This window comes from Poeciliopsis prolifica, unplaced genomic scaffold (genome assembly GCF_027474105.1).
Source record: "Poeciliopsis prolifica strain line A6 unplaced genomic scaffold, Auburn_PproV2 SCAFFOLD006, whole genome shotgun sequence".
NCBI lineage: Eukaryota > Metazoa > Chordata > Actinopteri > Cyprinodontiformes > Poeciliidae > Poeciliopsis > Poeciliopsis prolifica.
Window position 1 is genome coordinate 62,960 of NW_026562381.1, and position 18,168 is coordinate 81,127.

At 35.5% G+C, this 18,168-nt stretch overlaps 1 protein-coding gene across 1 annotated transcript in view; it reads left to right on the plus strand.

The window, feature by feature from the left end:
* The first annotated feature begins 2,866 nt into the window (after positions 1 to 2,866).
* LOC129360249 (GDNF family receptor alpha-4-like) overlaps positions 2,867 to 18,168 on the plus strand; it is a 42,853-nt gene continuing 27,551 nt past the window's right edge. The window contains exon 1 of the mRNA XM_055030349.1: positions 2,867 to 3,220. Within this exon, the coding sequence (XP_054886324.1) occupies positions 3,178 to 3,220 (43 nt within the window). The 5' untranslated portion in view covers positions 2,867 to 3,177. The remainder of the gene's footprint in view (positions 3,221 to 18,168) is intronic.

Below are 18,168 nucleotides of genomic sequence, written 5' to 3' on the forward strand. Positions count from 1 at the left end.
TGGTAAAAATGTATTGTTAAATCAGTCAGTGGCATACTTCTGAATTGAAAAAGCCAATTTATAAAACACATTGGAAGAGTTTCTCTCTTCAGTGATTTTATCTCCAATATACTATTTTTAGATCCTGTAGTGACTTTTATTAAACATGTTTCATCTGCCACATGTTTGGGTTTGTCTTTTCTTTTTTAAATACTGATGGTTTCCAGGTGGATCTACAGCTTGAACCATTTGCTTTATCAGGTCATCCTAACTGTGTCCTGATTTATGATTAAAAAAAAAAGGACATCTACAAAAATGTGACTCTTTCATTTAAGGAGAAGAACATATTTGGATTCTGACAAGAAAGAGCAATAAATTTGAAAAACAATTTTAAGTGACTAATTTTTAGAAATTGTCAAACCTTCAAGAGGTATCAACGAATGAAAACATAGGAAGATTTATTGTTTCCTGCTCTTGTGGTTGAACACATACAAATATGTAAAATTACTAATCCTCTCTCCTTATTGCTGTGGCTCACAGAAATAGATAATCAATGTGAGTTTGCCTAAAGCAAGAGCTGAGAATCGTCCAATTAAAACTTTTATAGAGCATCTTGTTTTTAATTGAGAAATTATTAGGAGAGGAAGAAAATATGCTGGCATATGGATAACAAAATGTTTATTTCAAAACCCTCAGATTTCCAGCTTGATAAATATCCTGCAAAAGAGCTGGAGGTTATTCAGACCACGTCTGTTCTGCAGCTCTCTGCAACACAAATCCAGTGGGAAGATGCCAAAGTCTTTTAACGGGTTGAAGGCAAATGAAAACTTCCTCTTTAGTTTTCACTATATGTGCGTTTTCAATGTTTTGCACATTTTAATGTTTTAAATTACAGATGCACAGTGCAAATATGTGCTTTTCTGAGAGATTCCCAATGGGACTGAGTTGCTCTTTTAAGATTCAAAGAGCAGTTTCAGAATGTATCTCCCCTTGTTTAAGCACTTCAAGTCCCAACAGAGATGTTAATATATTGTTTCTGATATTCTTACAGAGAGCTTGTTAACGTGAAAATTACAACTACTGAGGCATAAAAAGTTTGTACAGTTACAATTCTCCCAATTTGATTCCTCAGCAAAAAAGTAAAACACAAACTTCAAATGATGAGACGTAAATTGGTTTGATTTAATGTCCCCAAAGTTGTTCAATGGAAAAGTACAGCAGAGCAGCCATGCAGGGTGTTGGGAATAACAATACAATTGACAGGCCAAAATGGCTTTTCTGGTGTCTTCAGTCTGTCTTTGGATAAAGCTGGATCATCCTTTTGGGCCTCTGGGTTGATCTGCAGGCAACATGCACATGCATACAGCAAAGCACACACTCTGAGCCTGGGTGATCCAACATGGAGACCAGCTGTTATCTGCTCCTCAGCAGCTTTGTGTATATTTACAAACTCCGCTGGCCATCAACTTTTTGAGAGGCAATAAAGAAATACACCAAAAACCATTGTGTGAAACAATGTTTGTGTCTAAAAGATTTTCTTGCTTCTCCAATAGATTTGTCCCCTTCTCAATAGAGACCTGCAGAGAGCAATACTCATTTATGTATACAGTTCTGTGCAAAAGTCTTCGCTCAGTTAATTTTTTTGTAACTTTACAACCAAAGCTATTCATTAATTTTATTGGATTTTTTTTTATTATAGTTCTTTAAAATAAAATGAATAAAAATATAAGTCTGGATGAGATTATGTGGCATTATTTTAAACCGGTTATTATATATGAAACCCCCCCAAAGAGGCTGAATTGAAGCAGCTCTGCAAAAATGTGGGGGCCCAAAAACGTTGCCAATTTTCACACCTGAAGGCGGTTGTGCCTCTAAAAATCTGCTTTTAGAGCTAGAGTTGGTTTGGATGTTTTTTTCCCCTTTAATAAATACAGAAAATGTAAACAGTTTATTTGGTTTATTTTTGTTTGATATTAAAATGTGTTTGATTATCTGAAAATGTGACAAAAAAGCAAAAAGCACAAGACATAAAAGGGAGCAAAAACTATTGTCCAACACTTTACAATCTGACCGTAGCTTTTGAACAAACATTTGTAATTGTAGTCTCATCTCAGACATGTTTTGAAACCCTAATAGAGGCTTGCCTTTTCATTATCATTGCCATTCCTTCTTTTATCTCTGTTGTCAACTCAAGGTCCACCATAAGTCATTCAGTTCACTTACATAAAATGATTCTTTGCTAAGAAAAATAGCCAAAGAAATAAAAAAAAGAGTTTGGTTCATTGTAAGTATAAGGATATACATACTGTCAAAAGACTTATTCTATGACAGTTTTTGTGCATATTTGTTTTTCTTTGCTATTTGACTCCCAACCCCCAATGTTGCACTTTGTGCTGACAGAGGTCTTACAGGGCACCCAGAAAACTAAACAGATGATTAATGACAACACAAGATAAAGCAGAACTATCGCCACAGACTTTCTTGACAAAAAGCACACTTTTTAAGCTTTTCTGTACTTTTTTAAACTGTGATTTAAAAAATACCTCTCAATAGAAAAAGGAGAACATACTTAATTGTAGATGATAACTTATAAGGCCTTGGAAAATTATCCACGTCCTTTAAGAATCTCAGGAATACCCAGTAGCAGCACACGTCAAAGGTTGGTATTCTTCAATGAAGAACTGCAGAATTCAGGAATTTTAAGATAAGCTACTTTTTGGATCAAAAAAGAAAATCGCGGCTAAGCAATCATTGTGACCAGAATGCCTAATGCCTCTCCAGCACAACCTCCTCTCCCTGCCTCCTCTCCCTGCCTCTCTGCCCCCTCCCTCCCGGCTGCTCCCTGCGCTCAGCTTCTCCTCAGCAGCGGACTCAAGGACTTCAGCGACCACGAAGACGCGCAACAGAAGGCTCTCCAATACCAGCGGACTGTTCAGCGCACAAGACAACTTTCTCTCGCAGCATCACGCATGGCTGTACCTTTGCGCAAAACTGAGAGAGCAGCTCGAAAGGAACTGGTGAGACTCTGAGATATAAAACGATTTTTACAAAATCAAGCGACAAACTACATTAGAGTGGCTGAGGACTGAGGAGGGGGGAAAAAAAAGCTCTTTGCGCAAACAAGGATACCCAAATGCGCATGAGGAATATTCCGCTGTAGATTTAAGCTCTGAGGTATAACCTGAAATTCCGACAGAGATGGATCAGTGGGGAGTTTATCTGTCTATGCTCCTAACTTTTGGTAAGTATTAACTTCTTCTTTTTGGCCTGTTTTGTAACCCGCTCCATTCGGGTGTAATGAAAAATATTTTTGCAACATTTTGCAACGTAAGCTTAAAATTGTACTAATGCAAATGTATAAGTGCGGCGTTGAAATGCGTCGCTAAAACGAGGAATCTGTGAAACTGATCCATGGCACAGTGTAATATGGAAAACCACGCAAAATAGTTGACTTGCAAGTGCATATGCTGAAGAGTGAGCAAGTCTGCCTCGGGTGCTTGTGTGCAGGGATGGTTTGACTGTGTGTTGTTGAATCGAATGAGTTGCTCGGAGAAATATTTGTTCTAATATATTTTCTGTCATTCTTTACACTCAAACTAAATATCAAGTGCACAGCTTTACATTTTATGTTGTAATTGCTTTATTATTTAGCAAATCCTTCACAAGCTTCCACTGGCAGCAGAACATCAGTCATCTGTGAAATATTGCTCTCTAACTGAATGAAGCTAGAATATTGATTTTTGTGGCAACCACAGTTGGGAGGAGAGAAACTGGTTCATATTTTCATCTGTTTTGTTTGGAAATATAAAGTTTTTGCTGCCTGACCACTGTGACGTCTTCTTTTCTCTCTTTACCTGGCTCCAGCTTTCCTTCTTAACAAAGGCTGGAAAATGCATTAATGTATTTCTAACCTTTGACATTAATTATTAATGCTTTTTGTTTGTGGAAGTCATTCGTTGAATAAATGAAAGGATATTCCAAGAAATGCTGAATGGAAGAATGTACTACTTGAATCAGCTGCTATGTGCGAAGTGAAATCAAATTAAAAACTTTTGCATGCTTTCATTGTTGTCAAATAGCTTGAAAAAGACAGACCCACAAATGATGTCTGGTGATGTGCTTAGAAACTGTGCCTTCAGAATGCATTCTCACCTGTTAACCTTTTCAGAGAACCACTTTCACTAGGTTTTTCCGTGACTTCATTCACATTTTAAGATTATTAAATGGAACCTGCCTTTGTGTTCACACCCTTTACTCAGATACTTTTGAATAAATGGCCTTCTTACAAGGACCCACCTACGTATAATTTCTTTTATGTCCTGTGAATGCCTCAAAGCTTTGTTTGGACATATCAAACAAACAGATGAAGACAGAGAAAACAGTTTCAAATGAATTTCCCAAACTTGCAATGTCTCCCAGAAGACCAAAAATGAAAAGAGTATGAAACAACTTTAAACCTGCTGAGACAGGGGGATCCATCTGAACTGACCTGTGGAAGAGCTGCAGTGATCCACAGCTGATCACATCAGTTTGTCCTTTTCCCACAAATTTAATCTTCGTAGGAACATGGAAAATGAAAATGATTGTTGAAAGAAAGTCACGAGAGGTCTACTATGCAGTTAATCCCAAAATTATTCATACACTTGGCAGATTTAGATTTAAAAATATTTTCACTTAGCCAGCTAGTTTGGTTCTGATTGAAAATTTGACAAGTATATCTGAAATTATAATAAAAGATAACACTTTTTAAATGACCATTTCACCATTTAATCCCGATTTGTAATTATTTACCATCTTTTTGCATTTTTTCTTTTCATTGGTGGTTGGTGGCCCTAAGTAGGGCGATAGTTTCTCTATCAGAATGATCCATCTCAAAACATAATAATTTAGATTCTAACATATTTATGGGTCAGCCAAAATCCACGCTAAAGTTCAACTGAGAAACTGTGGCAACGTTTGAACTTTGTTAAAACATCTAGCTGTACAAAAATGTAAAAAAAAAAAAAAATCACATTTTATGAACAGCTTTGGAAGGCACATTTACATATTTGTTTTTAAACATGCAGATTTTTGTGGAATCACAGTAGATATGATAATCCTCCTTATTTAGCTGTTTACTGGGATCAGTTACTATGACTATAAATTTAATGGTCAGTTTGTGTAACCTGTCTGGATTACCAAGCTTGTTTTTGCACCTTTCTGCGCAGTTCCTCTGCAATCTATATTTTATCTGGACAGATGAAATAAAATCACACATTTCCCCCACTCTCTTAACTACTTCAGTCACCTGCAGGCCACAACAAAATGGCCACAATTTTCCAGATCCAACTCTGAAGGCAAACATCAAGACTGCTGTTGTAAAAAGTGTCCAATAAATGTTGGTATTGAATACTGCGTTTCAGGAGAGCTCAAAGTCAGACTTCACTGTGTTCGCTTGTGCCAACAATGCTGCTGAAGGAACCCCCAAAACATTAACATTAAGAAAACATTTTCAGGGATTTCTTGCTATTTATCTTAAAATTGGAAAACGACTACCTGAAGTTATACAAGAGCTTTAAAAAGTTCCAGTTTTGATATAGTATCATGCTAATTTTTAATGATACTATTCTCATTGTTTAATTTAAAGTGATGCCAGAAAAAAATGTGTTCCCATCCCGTTTCTATCTCTGGCCAAGTAATTGGTACATTTATTGTAAGCTTTTGTCTTACAATCAAAGATCAATAAAGAAATGATATTGAATAACCTAAAAATGTTATGTTATTAGTTTCACATCTGTAGGCACTGAATCAAAATATGTTTGAACAATTTTCCTTTCAGTTTGTCAGTAACTGTTGTTATACCATCAACTCATCATAAAAATTTCATAACTAATTTAGGTCGATTACAAACACTTGTAGGACACCTAATGAGATCATTCTCTATGCTTAGATTATACCTATTTGTATTTCAATGTAGCTATCAAATAAAATAATTTGCTGCTCTGCCAGTTTTATCCATTAAGCCTGCATTCAAACTGCACTTCTTTATTATAGAGGTTAATCTCTAAATTGGCTGCAGAAAGGAGTGAGAGTCATCTGGAATTATATCTTATTTCCATCACTTTGAGCCTCTATGGTTGTTTTCATCCTCATGTGATGTGGTTGGAGCTGAAAACTTTAGCACTCGTGATGCTCAGACCAGGTTTGTGGGTCTTCAAGAAGACATTGAAGGGTTAACCTGTCCATTTAAATAAGCTGTAGTGTCAAACTGAATCAATGCTGCATCCAATGTTGTACGAAATAATAGCAAATAATCTGAGATAACTAGTGGACTGCCCAGGCTTTGATCTTATCTGCATGATAAATTTACACTGGGACTCACTTTGACAGATTCACACTGAAGCTAATAATTGTTTGAAATCGAGTTCAACTGTTCAGAGTACCTCATTTTTTATGGTTGATGAAGCATTTTTGTGCAACGTTAACTTAATGGAACTTTCACCAGTCAGATCATGTTTCACATCACAATGCAAGACCTATTCGTAGCACAAAGCTGATCACATTAATACTCCACAATAATCTAAACCAAAAGCAAAGCGAACATATTTAAATGGCACAAAAACCATTAAATACCTTGTAGGAGTTGCCAGCAGTATTTGCATTCGTCATTAGTCCTTTTAGTGTTAAGTTCAATCAAGATCAAGTGTTTTTTTATTTATTTTATGAAGTCCTGTCAGAGCTTTTTATCGTGATTTCAGCGTTTCTTAAGGATATAAGAATAACTATTTTCAACCCCATGTTTTTACAACAAAAGGCTTTGTCACTGCATTCTGCTTCAGCCATGCTGCTGACTTATTTCACTGAATGTTGTTGGTGTTGCGGGATTAAACTTTTTCTTCCCTTAACAAACACATATATGCATTGTTTGGTATTGTACTTCATCATAAACTAACTCTTGCATGGGGATTTGTTACAAAACCTAAACCATGCATTTTGTTTCATACACACAACCCAATACATGCTCATGCTGTGTGTGGGGACAAAAACAGATTTCTGCTTTTATAAAACTATGACACATGACAACTTCAAACCACTTTTCAGCCTTCAAACCACATTTTAGTGAATTATGTAAACATTTGATTTTCAGAAATCCGCTTAATTTAAATCTGTGCATAATAACTGATTATGCAGGATCTTACATAAGGCTTAAATGTGTTTTGTTTCTTTCAGCATTGTATAAATTATTGCTGCCATTATTTACCACACTTGTGTTAACAGTAAATACTATTTCTAAAGATTCCTTTTTGACCTTCTGAAAAATAAGTGCCGCAGCTCCCTTCCTGAAGGCATATTTCAGTGATTATGTGACTGAAATGAGCAGAAGTTATGAACCAATGGAAGAAATTATGGTTCCTGGTTTGTTTTGTCGGGTTTGAACAGTATGTATTTCTTTTAGCTTGACTTTGTCTTTTGTTTTGTAATTCTTTTGCTGTTTTGATTAGTGATTATTGATTTCTTTCCCAGTTGTTTTTCTCCTTTTTGCCAATTTGTCCTCTTACATAATTGGTTAATTTTTCTGATGTTCCTCATCTTTGTGTCTTTGTTCTGTGTTGTATCATTATTCCAAGATGAATTTCCTACTTTAATTATCCCAGTTTACAGGCCATGTTTGCAACTGAACCTCACATTATGCATCGCTGCTCTTATTTTATTAGATCCTTGTATCCGGATATATTTCAAGACAAAAACTGCATTGTTCTTCTTATTTGTGGAAACACCTGGCTTGTTCTCCATTGAAAAGCGAGTCTATAAAAAATGATAAAAAATAAAAAAACTATGATGAGTAATATCAAATCAGTACAGAAATAAAGAGCAATCTTAACATGTTGTGGATAAGTAGAATCTACACTACGGAGTGAGGTGACTGAAAAATTGACTTTATGATGGCAGAGGGGCTTTCTGTGTGTTATGCATGTTACTCTGTCTACCTGTGTGGGATTTCTCCAAGAACTAGTGGTCTCCCACCATCCAAACAGCTGCATGCCAGGCTAATTGGTGTGTCCAAATGTGCTGTGAGTGTAAACCCCATGGTGAAGCTTGATGGCCTTTGTCAGCTTGTCTCCAGGACCTTTTTGCAAAAAAAAAAAAAGAGTGAAAAAGGAGTAGAAATGTATTTCTGCAATAATACTTGGAACTACAGTTTAATTAAGCAGTTCTAACAAGTATTTTGGTGAAGGTTTTGAAGTGATTGACTACAAAGTGTAAATAATGCATCATACACAGAAGGTAAAACTCAAATTTAAATCCGAAAAAATGTCTTGTCTAAGAGCCCGGCTGCCGCAGTGTGTCTGCAGAACCTTATGTTTTTCTACCTTTCTCTTTAATTATTGAAATTTTTGAATCTGCACATTGAGATTCAGCTGATATCAATCAGTCTGATGTCTCTGACCTTTAATGGTGACATTTTTCAGTTTCTGACTTCCCTGTCTGTGTGTGATGTTAAAATATAACTTTAAACAGATAAAGTTTGGAAGTCAGAAGCTGCTTCCTGTTTTCAGTATGAAACACATAGACTGTTTGGGTGTGGGTGTGCGTGTGTGTGAAAGTCATAGACATGCTATTGAGTGGGAGTGATGCATAGCAGTGAAAAAAAAAGAGGTTTCTTCCCTAATCCATTATTGTAATAGTGTCAGTTAAATCAGTGTTCACTAATCAGTGAGAGTGTTTTGAGATTCATGTGATCAAATATGTTGTAATATAAGAAAATGAAAGGTGTATGAAAGATGGACAACACGTAGTTTATTAGGATTTTTAATTTTACTTAAATCTGCTCTAACCAATATTTTTATTTAGTTGGACAAATAAACCTTATTCAGATGAACTGTTTCTGAAAAATTATCACATACACAATCATGTATTATAGGCTTTTTATTAGCACTTTAATAGTTTTTCATTCTCTTTTAATTTTCCAGCCCTGAAAGAAAAAAGTCTAAGGTGATATTTTACAATTAATTATAAAGGACTTTAGATATTACCAGAAGATTTACTTTAAATTAGGAGAACTGAGGGTGATTTAAATGCTGAGGTTCCATTTACGTTTAACAGACTGACAGAAACTAGACTTCAAATTAAACACTTTGTTTTTTGGTATCTACTAAATGCATTTATAACCCTTATGGGATTGTAAAACCAGGCAATAAAGTTACAGAAGCATGGCTCAGTGGAAAGTTTTAGGAGCTCATTTTCCTCACAGCAGTGAATATTACAGATGCACACATTATTATTCATGCAAATGTTATTTCACAGCCTTTATGAGAAACCTTCTGTAACCTTTTGTAACCCATTCTTTCTTTCAGGAGTCAAAAATTTGCCTCTACGTTTCTATTAAAGATAGGGACAGAAATGTTACCCTGCTGTAAGAGGCACTGGGGATTTGATTAACAACAGTGTAATTTTCAGTCACTTACCAAAAGTATTTATACCCTTTGAAGAGAAAAGATTGTGGCACAACGACAAACCTACTAATGCACGGCCTTCAACTGCAACGCATATTTCGGCAGGAAAGGAGAACATTTATCAAAGAAAAGCCAAGAGGCCAATTTTGACCTCTGAAGGAGCTGGAAAGCCTGTTCCAAGCTGTAAAAGGCCTTGACTCAGACTAAGGTACACTTTCCAAAAGGATGATGCCCTGGTGAGAATGGCCTATCTAAAGTCAAGACCTCATTTTTTCCAAGCCTTCCCTATTTTGCTAACAGATTAACTCACAAATTTTATACTGTAATATTTTTATTTAGGGAATATCAAAGTAAAGAGACCTGACTTTTTATGCATGGCACATTTTTGTTTTGTTTGCACATAACAAACAAAACAAAACCAGTGTGTTTCTCTGCTACATAAAATTCACATAAAAGTCACTGTAAATTTTGAATGTAATAGGACAACAAGTAATTGTAAATGAATACTTGCAAAAAATGTGGCTTCGGGTTCAGCTCAGCTATAAATTACGGTTACTAAATTTAGTTGATCACAGAACAGGTAGCCTAGATACATGTGCATAAAATTAGAAGCTGTAAAGCATTGAAGATACTTGAACTGTTTTGTTTTACTTTTGAAAAATTCACTTCTGAGGATCTGCTTGAGGTTCACCAAAGCAGAAAAGTAGCATACCACATATTCTAATATTGTCTATTGTGCTGTAGTGAGATCTTCAGTCATGTTGATTTTTCTGTAATTAAAAATTGAAAACCTTGACTGGTTTTGAACAAAGCCAGCAGTTTGTTGGATCAAGTCTGGGTCATGCAACAACAACCACTGACAAAGGTTTTGGCCAGAACAGCCACTGTGGTTAAAATTGGAAGAGCAGTCGGGCTCCTGGTGAAATGTTCTGTTTGTGTAGGAAAGACTGAACATTCTGCGGTTTGTGCATGCATCTTCGAAAAAGCACAGTCTGTTTTGTTTGCATGATTTCCTTTTAAAGCTTACATCGTGCTGATATCCTTGGACTCCTAGTTGTTATGCAGCGTGAGATAGTGGAGATTTAGTATAATAAAACAGTGAAACTTCAGGCATACACACTGAGAATAAATATTTCATATTGCAACATTTCATGGAAATGTAGAACTGGCTTTACCCAATTGTGCTTTTTGGCCAGCGATTTAGATCTCTCTCTGTATTTCTCAATTGAGCAACCATTCAAAAGAAATCTAATTTAGATATATATGAAATCAATATTCAGAAATATATCAGATATGCAATCATAAAGATGTAAATTAATGTACATGCATTCTATTTTGATTCAGTTTAGAAAACAACTGAATCTAGTTTACTATGCAGAACATCACATTTTTGTGATTCTATTGAGTCATTGATTTTGCAGCAAACGCTCCTGTGCAATCATGTAGCATCAGCGGAAGGGAAGAGACTCTTCCTTATAAAGAAGAAACTTCATTTTTCGCTCTACCAAGAAGCATTGATTTGATGCTAGCATTTAAAATTCAGGGACTGCTGACCCTTAATGTTTGAATCTTTCAAATTGGCCAACAAACCAATCAAAGCCTGATGATTTTAATTGTTTCAGAAAGGAGGTTAAAACTATACAGTAGTTGCTCTCATATTTCATATCTAATTGGATAGAGGCCATCAGAAAACATTGTTTCCATCAAAAAGTATTTGCAACAAATATAAAGCTTTGATAAGTGGGATGTGTTAAAGAAACATCTATGAATGGCACCGCCCAAGGTTTTCTATCCGAATGTTACCAGACTGCTTTTGCCATTTTCCAATAGTCCAGCTTTGTGTAAAGTGTTGTCCAGCTAAATGACACACACACACACACACCTGACCATTCATGTAATATACAGTTTATTAATCCAGGAAACCTTCTTCCATTACTTTTGGCCTAGTGATCATAACATACTCATTTTAGATTCAGGGTCAGCCTGACTGGGCTGGAGAAACAACAAATTGAGATTCAGTGTGTCTTCTGACACCACCTTTCTATCAGAACCAGCATTAACTTGTTCAGCAATTTAAGCTTCAGCAGTTCATCCAATGGATCAGACCACACAGGCCAGGCTTTGCCCCCTTTGTGCATCAGTGAGTCTTTTCTCCCCGTGACAATATCTGTGGGTCACTTTTCCTCTTTGAGCCACATTTTATAAACTGGTAACATCCCACGGGAGTTCTGGTTTTGGAAATGCACTAACCCAATTATTATATTTGCTCTATTTAGTTGATTTAATAAGCTTTTTTTTCCATGTGAAATATTTTTGTGGTAACTTGGACCAAAAACAGCAGTTGTGTCGAAGACATATTTTGCTCTAATTTTGTAATACTTTAAGACAAATTTGAATTTGACTTTGATTAACAGTGGCTTCTTTCTTAGCTGGGAAATATGTTCTTGTATCTTCTGTCCCCTTTTTTGTTTTCCAGTGAGTGAAACAGAAGGAAAATACATTCCTATTCATTTTTATTAGTGTTGTGGTGCAGCACATCCATATGCATGAATTGCAAAAAAAAGCATGTCTCATAGGCCATAAAAGAGCTATGATAGCATTGCTTTTACATGAGGGATGCTGATTTTATTTTTCTGGCTGGCAGCCGGGGAGGCAGGAGAAGCTCACAGACTGAACTGTTTGATACATCTGCAATTAACACGATTCAAACAATGGCAGTGCAATGTATTTAATTAATATTTAGTTGTTTATTTACATTGTCAGGGAAGTGAATTACTGCAAATTGGATATTTTGTTATCATAGTTCTCATTTTGAAGTGTGTCAGCTGAGTTATGGCAGCAAGCAGCTTGTATACAAAAATTGATTTATGAATCATTTTGGTATGGCATGTCTGGAAGGATCTCTTCAGAGGAAGCAGTTTATGGTTTTATCTTCACCACAATGGTTAAAAAAAAAGAAATGACTGGTGATGGATGTTCGCACATTACATAAAACTTAATTATAATAAGGGCTTTTTCACACAACTGCTGCATGCTGGATATTTTCTTTCCTTTTTTTTGCTGTAAACCAGAGATTACAATTTGTGAAATTTCCACTGTTTATGCTGTTTATTTATCTATGCAGAGCCAGTGTACGATATTTTATAAATTTTTTAAAAGGAGAGATGTTATAGGTTATAGCAAAACATTTTTATTTCCACCCATTGTCCCTGAACAGGTTTATGTGATCACATATAATTTAAATTTGTGAAAAGTCAGTTTAGTAATTTATTACATGCATTTTTGGTAAGATCCTCAATGTCTGAATACTTGAACCAGCCTCTCTGTCCTTTCAGCATTCTGATTTTAGATTTGACCTGCATCACAATTCAACTACAGAAGTTACCTTCACCATATTTCCATTCTAAATACTCAGAGTTGCTACCAAGAGATTTTCTGACTGACTTTTTTGTTAGCAAGTAATAGAGAATGCTTACAAATGGCTCATATCAAAATGGATTAGTTATTTTACTTGGGTGCATGTCTGGTTTCAGTTTATTTTTCCATGTATGCTGAATTCAATGCTAATTTTCCAGTGGCTAATTCTTATCTAGATTTTTTATTTCCGAAATATCTTAAATTTTATTGTCTTCAATAGTAAAGTTGTATCTCAAAGTCACATGTAGGGGACAAAATCTTTTCTAAACTTCATCAAAATATTCAAAGCACATTTAGGCTACAAACATGTTATTCTACAGAGAGTCCTCTTTTGGTCATTAATCAGGCTTTGTTGTACAACCTTATAATGAGGAGAACATAACAGCTGGACCGAGTGTTGCTCAAGAAGGAAACACTAAGCAACAGAGAGGAACCACCTGGAGGGCACCTGTCTGAGTGAGCTGCAGTAGATTTACAACATCTGCTTCATGCAGGATAGGATGTCACCTCCGTTCAGCGCCGCTTGATTAACCGCCTCAGACGAGGGTGTGACACTGACAAAATTGCTGCAAATTGCAAATAGATCTCATTTAGAAGGTAGACTAAGACAATAAAAGTTAGGAAATCCTTGTTTAGGAGTTTTTGCTTAAGCTATGCGTCTTCTTGGGAGAAATTACTTAGTACATGATGATTCAGAAGGATTATATCTGTTTAATGGTTAGTTTGAGGTAAAACATTGGCTTAATTTGAAGAGAGCTTTGATTCTGTCACTACTTAGTAGTAGCAAATCCCTTTCCTCTCCATGTCTTATTAGGAGCTAATTAATTGGATCAACAGAATGCCACTAAGCATCTGACAGTCTGTGTGAGTGATAGCTGTGAAACCTGAGCCAATTTCACATGTATGTGCCCCAAGAGAGGAAGCACTCCATATTAGGTCCATTGACTCGATGCCTCAATGGTTCCTGAGGGATTCAACACTACTGTTGTTGCGTATGTGTGAGATTATGTCTTCAAGTTATTTCCATTCCAATACACTTCAGTCTTTTTGTTTTTCTTTTGGCAGACCTGATAAAGAAGTGTGAAAATAATCTTAAAATTAATTCAGCTTTATTGCAATAGCAAAATGCAACTTTATCATACATTTGTTTTTTTTTCATTTTGGAAATGAAATTGATGTTTCAAGTCATACATTATCCAGCCCATGCATAACCCTTACTTTAAAATTGACTCTTTTTTAAAGACATCTGAATCTCTAACCTAAGCACATTTATCCCACAAATGTAAGAACTGATTTTGCTGCTTTTCAAAAAAATTACCAGCTTTACGCTGATCTCTTTAGGTCAAGCAAAATCCTGAGTCCTTTCAAAGAATTTTTCCTTTTTCACTCACAGCACAAGTTTTCTACAAAACTTTGTCCTTGTGAACTATTTCTTGCTTGATTTGGATTTTTAGAGTTTGTAAAGAGGTTATGAAAAAGTGTACATGCATTGGCACACTAAAAATATCTAACAGTGGCATGACTAACACTGGACATTTCTTTATTGAAAATGCAATATAGAAGCGGTCAGGAAGGCTGCCAAGTACTTGGTAGTTGCAGTGAAGGAGCTTTGGGAATTACAACTTAGATATAATTTTTTTAACCTATGATGCATGACATATTGACTACAGTATACAGTTTTCTATGAGTGAGTCTTTTTGGACCCGTGTTTAAATCAGTGTGTTTCTATGCTACTTTTGTCATTTTGATTCAAAATAATGTTTAGTGTGATACTTTCTGCTGTGTTTTATTTCACACAAGTACTATTTCATGTTTGAAATATTTTCATTTTTCACTTTTTAAGCCTTTTTAGAAGAAATTGTAGAACATTTGTGACGATTTGTAGAACATTTTTAAAACAAATTGACAACAACAGCAAGTTTACAACAGCAATGTTGGAACAATGTCAGTGTCCGTCCGTCCGTCCATCCATCCATCCATCCATCCATCTTTCATTTATCCAGGTTGTGGGGTAGCAGCCTAAGTAGTGAGGCCCACAGTTAGCTCTCCCCAGCCACTTGTTGCAGCTCCTCCGGGGAAATCACAAGGCGTTCCTTGGTCAGCTGAGAAACATAGTCCCTCCGGCGTTTCCTGGGTCTTCCTCTTGATCTCCCTCCAGTGGGTCATTGCACCAGAGAAGCGACCAGGAGGCATCCTAACCAGATGCCTGATCCTCCTCAACTGGCTCCTCTTGACATGAAAGAGCAGCAGCTCTGCCCTTATTCCCTCCTGGATGACTGAGCTTTTCTCTCTAAAGGACAGTCCAGACACCCTAAAAAACTAAAACTAATTTCGGCCCCTTGTATCCATGAGCTCATTCTTTCAGATATGACCCAAAGCTCATGATCATGTTCAAAACATTTTAAAAGGCATTCGTGAATTTATCAAAATCAGCTCTGACCTTGCGAATGATGGTGCACCTTTTACCCAGCAGATAAGATCCTCTGTTTGAAAATTCATGACTTTAGTATTTATGTATTAAAGTTTATAAGTGAAGATAATTTGAGACATTTGACATTTTGATGCATTCAGACGAAAAAGGTTCAGGCCATGTTTCGGTGAGATTTGCCTCAGAGGACAGAAAATTTTCACTTTCACTGGTCACACATTTCTAAATGTTTGAAGAGAAAAAAAAAACATTCCATTTACTGCAAGAATTTCTTCTGTGTGTAATTTTCAGATCACCTTACTCTTTGCTCTTGTGGATGGAAATCCATTGGTGTTCATATTAACTCAAAAATCAAGCTAATATTCTCCTTTACTAGGTTTTTAGTGTATAGGTTTCTACGGGATGTTTAATGCATTCTTACTGCCTCCTGATTAGTTGAAACAGAGGCTTACCTCCTCACTCATGTTTTCTTCTGGAAATCTTTCGGTGTTAAGTCCCTTGTGAAAACTGAGACTAAAACAGCATTCCTGTGGAAAGCAGCTATGCACTATTTATAATTTGAATTTTATAAGCTTTCCTTAAAAAAAAATTATTTTGTCAGTGTAAAAACTGTAGAATTTGTCACTGTAGAAAGCATCTTAAAAATAACTCCAAAACTGTTGTATTTCTATTATTTGCTGGACTAAACAAACATATAGTGTATATATATATATATATAATATTTTTTGCACATTTTAAATTAATGGGTAATAGTAATTTATATTCTACTCAACAAGATGTTTTTGCACCTTTGCGTCCTGTAATGATTACTGAATCACAGCATGTATTCTGAAATGCATTGATTAGTCGTGATAATAAATTAGGAGCCAATGGAAACTGGCGATTTAATGTGTGGAAAAATTACATTGTTTTCTGTTTTAATGGCTAGAAGCATTGAAGAAGTTATTCATTTTCAGTTCTATGCTATCTACTGCATTGTTTCAACTTTTTTCATGTTGACCCATTACTCTGCGCTTCACATGGCTTGCATCATTACAAGGCACAGCTTGAAATCTCTTACTTGATCAGTCACCAGGGCTTTGAAGAAGGAAGGAAGCTTCTTAATAAGCTGGGAGTGTAAGGAGGGAAGAATGAGAATGGATGGATTGGTGTGTGTACTTTAAAACACGTATCTTTCAAAGTAGGTTGAACACCTGTATAGACAGTGAAGGGATATGGTGGTGATGTGTCAGGAAAAGCTGATGTTCCTCCTTATAAGGCCATAAACATGATTCAAAACTGAAGATGCTTCAGGATTCAATCATAATCCAAGAGCTGGATTAAATCTGAACTCTGCGTTATGCATTTGGACAAAACAAAACATCCTATATTCACTTATTGGACTTTTTGTGTAAGATATGACATTAAGAAGTCTTATCTCTAGTATCATTTTCTAACATTAAATTGTATTTTATAACTTTTGCAATATGATGATTAATGAGCCTCATTTTTGAAACAAACACCAGTGAAATTAGTAATATTGGTGTTATCTTAAAAATATGGTTATTATGTAAAGATAGAATATCAATAAGGAGCTATTACATGCTGCTTGTGTTAGCGTTTCTGTTGAATCTGTTTCTTAATGGGTGCTGTTGGTAGCAAGTGTAAAAAAAATTGGTAAGAAAATGTTTGTACCCGATTATTCGTGGTAAACTAATTTATTCCACCCTAGATTTGATCATCAATAAAAGGTAAAGCTACAAAATTGTCTATTTCCAAGAAACTACAAACATCCCAGAAGTGTAGAAGAAGTGAACTAAGATTGCGCCTATTTCTCCTCAAAAATGTCACAAAAAATGTCTTACTGAAAATAAATATTAGTATGAAAAAGGGTTGTGGATAGTTGTTTTATTTTTGTGCCTGTGACTGAATTTTCCTCTCCAAAAGTCTTGTAAAACTGTTACAGAATACTTTTCTGCAAACATGTTATTTTCAGTTTGTCAGTCATTGATGTAGTAGCTTCTTGTTGAACAAATTAACCTGAAAATGTTAAAATCCTGTATTTTTTAGATGATCATTGTTTTTCTTTTTATCCCCACCCAAGTTAGTTTTTCCCTTCTGTATTTTCTCTTCCTCTGTTTTTATTTGTATTTAGGAATGTTTTGGAAATTAATGTGAGAGTAATGCGATTATTTTGCCTCCAGTGCAAATACTGAGAGCAGGTTTCACAATAAATGTATTATTAAAGCTCCAATTCTAAATCATTGCAGCCTTGAGGGGGTTCTGTGTTCTGTGTGTTAATATTAAAGTGTCAAGTGACCTTCGTCGTCACTGAATATATAAACCAATGCACAAGACAACAGCCCTTGCACACAAAACAATCTTTAAAAAACATTATTTTCTAACCTTCCTTGAATCTGGTTTATTGTCACAGAAAAGAGCTTTTTTATTATGCATGCAAATGAACACCTTTATGTGAGAGTATGCATTCGGTTTTTCAGCAGATTAACACACCAGGAGACCTTGAACAGATTGTTTGGAGGTGACACACACTGCATTCAGTATGAGCAAGCCTTGACAGTCTTGGTATTCAGGGACAAAAGAAAGCAGGAAAAGCAATCTATGTGATTATCATACAAATAGTAATGTAGCATACACTATAGCTCAACAATGTTAGCTACTGTTACAGAGTACTTTCACTGGTTTTACCCATGTAATTTAGCATACCTTGTTCTCTTCGACAAACTCTTGAATTTTTCTCTTTGAGTCACTAAAAGCCTTTTTCTTACTGGAGGCACACCTATCACAATGTAGGCATTCATTTAGAATAGACTTTATGTTTGGTTGCCAGTGTTAAAATATCACTTTGATTTTTTTTTTCACATTTTGATACATTCACAAACTTCACTGTATTTTATTGATATGTTATGT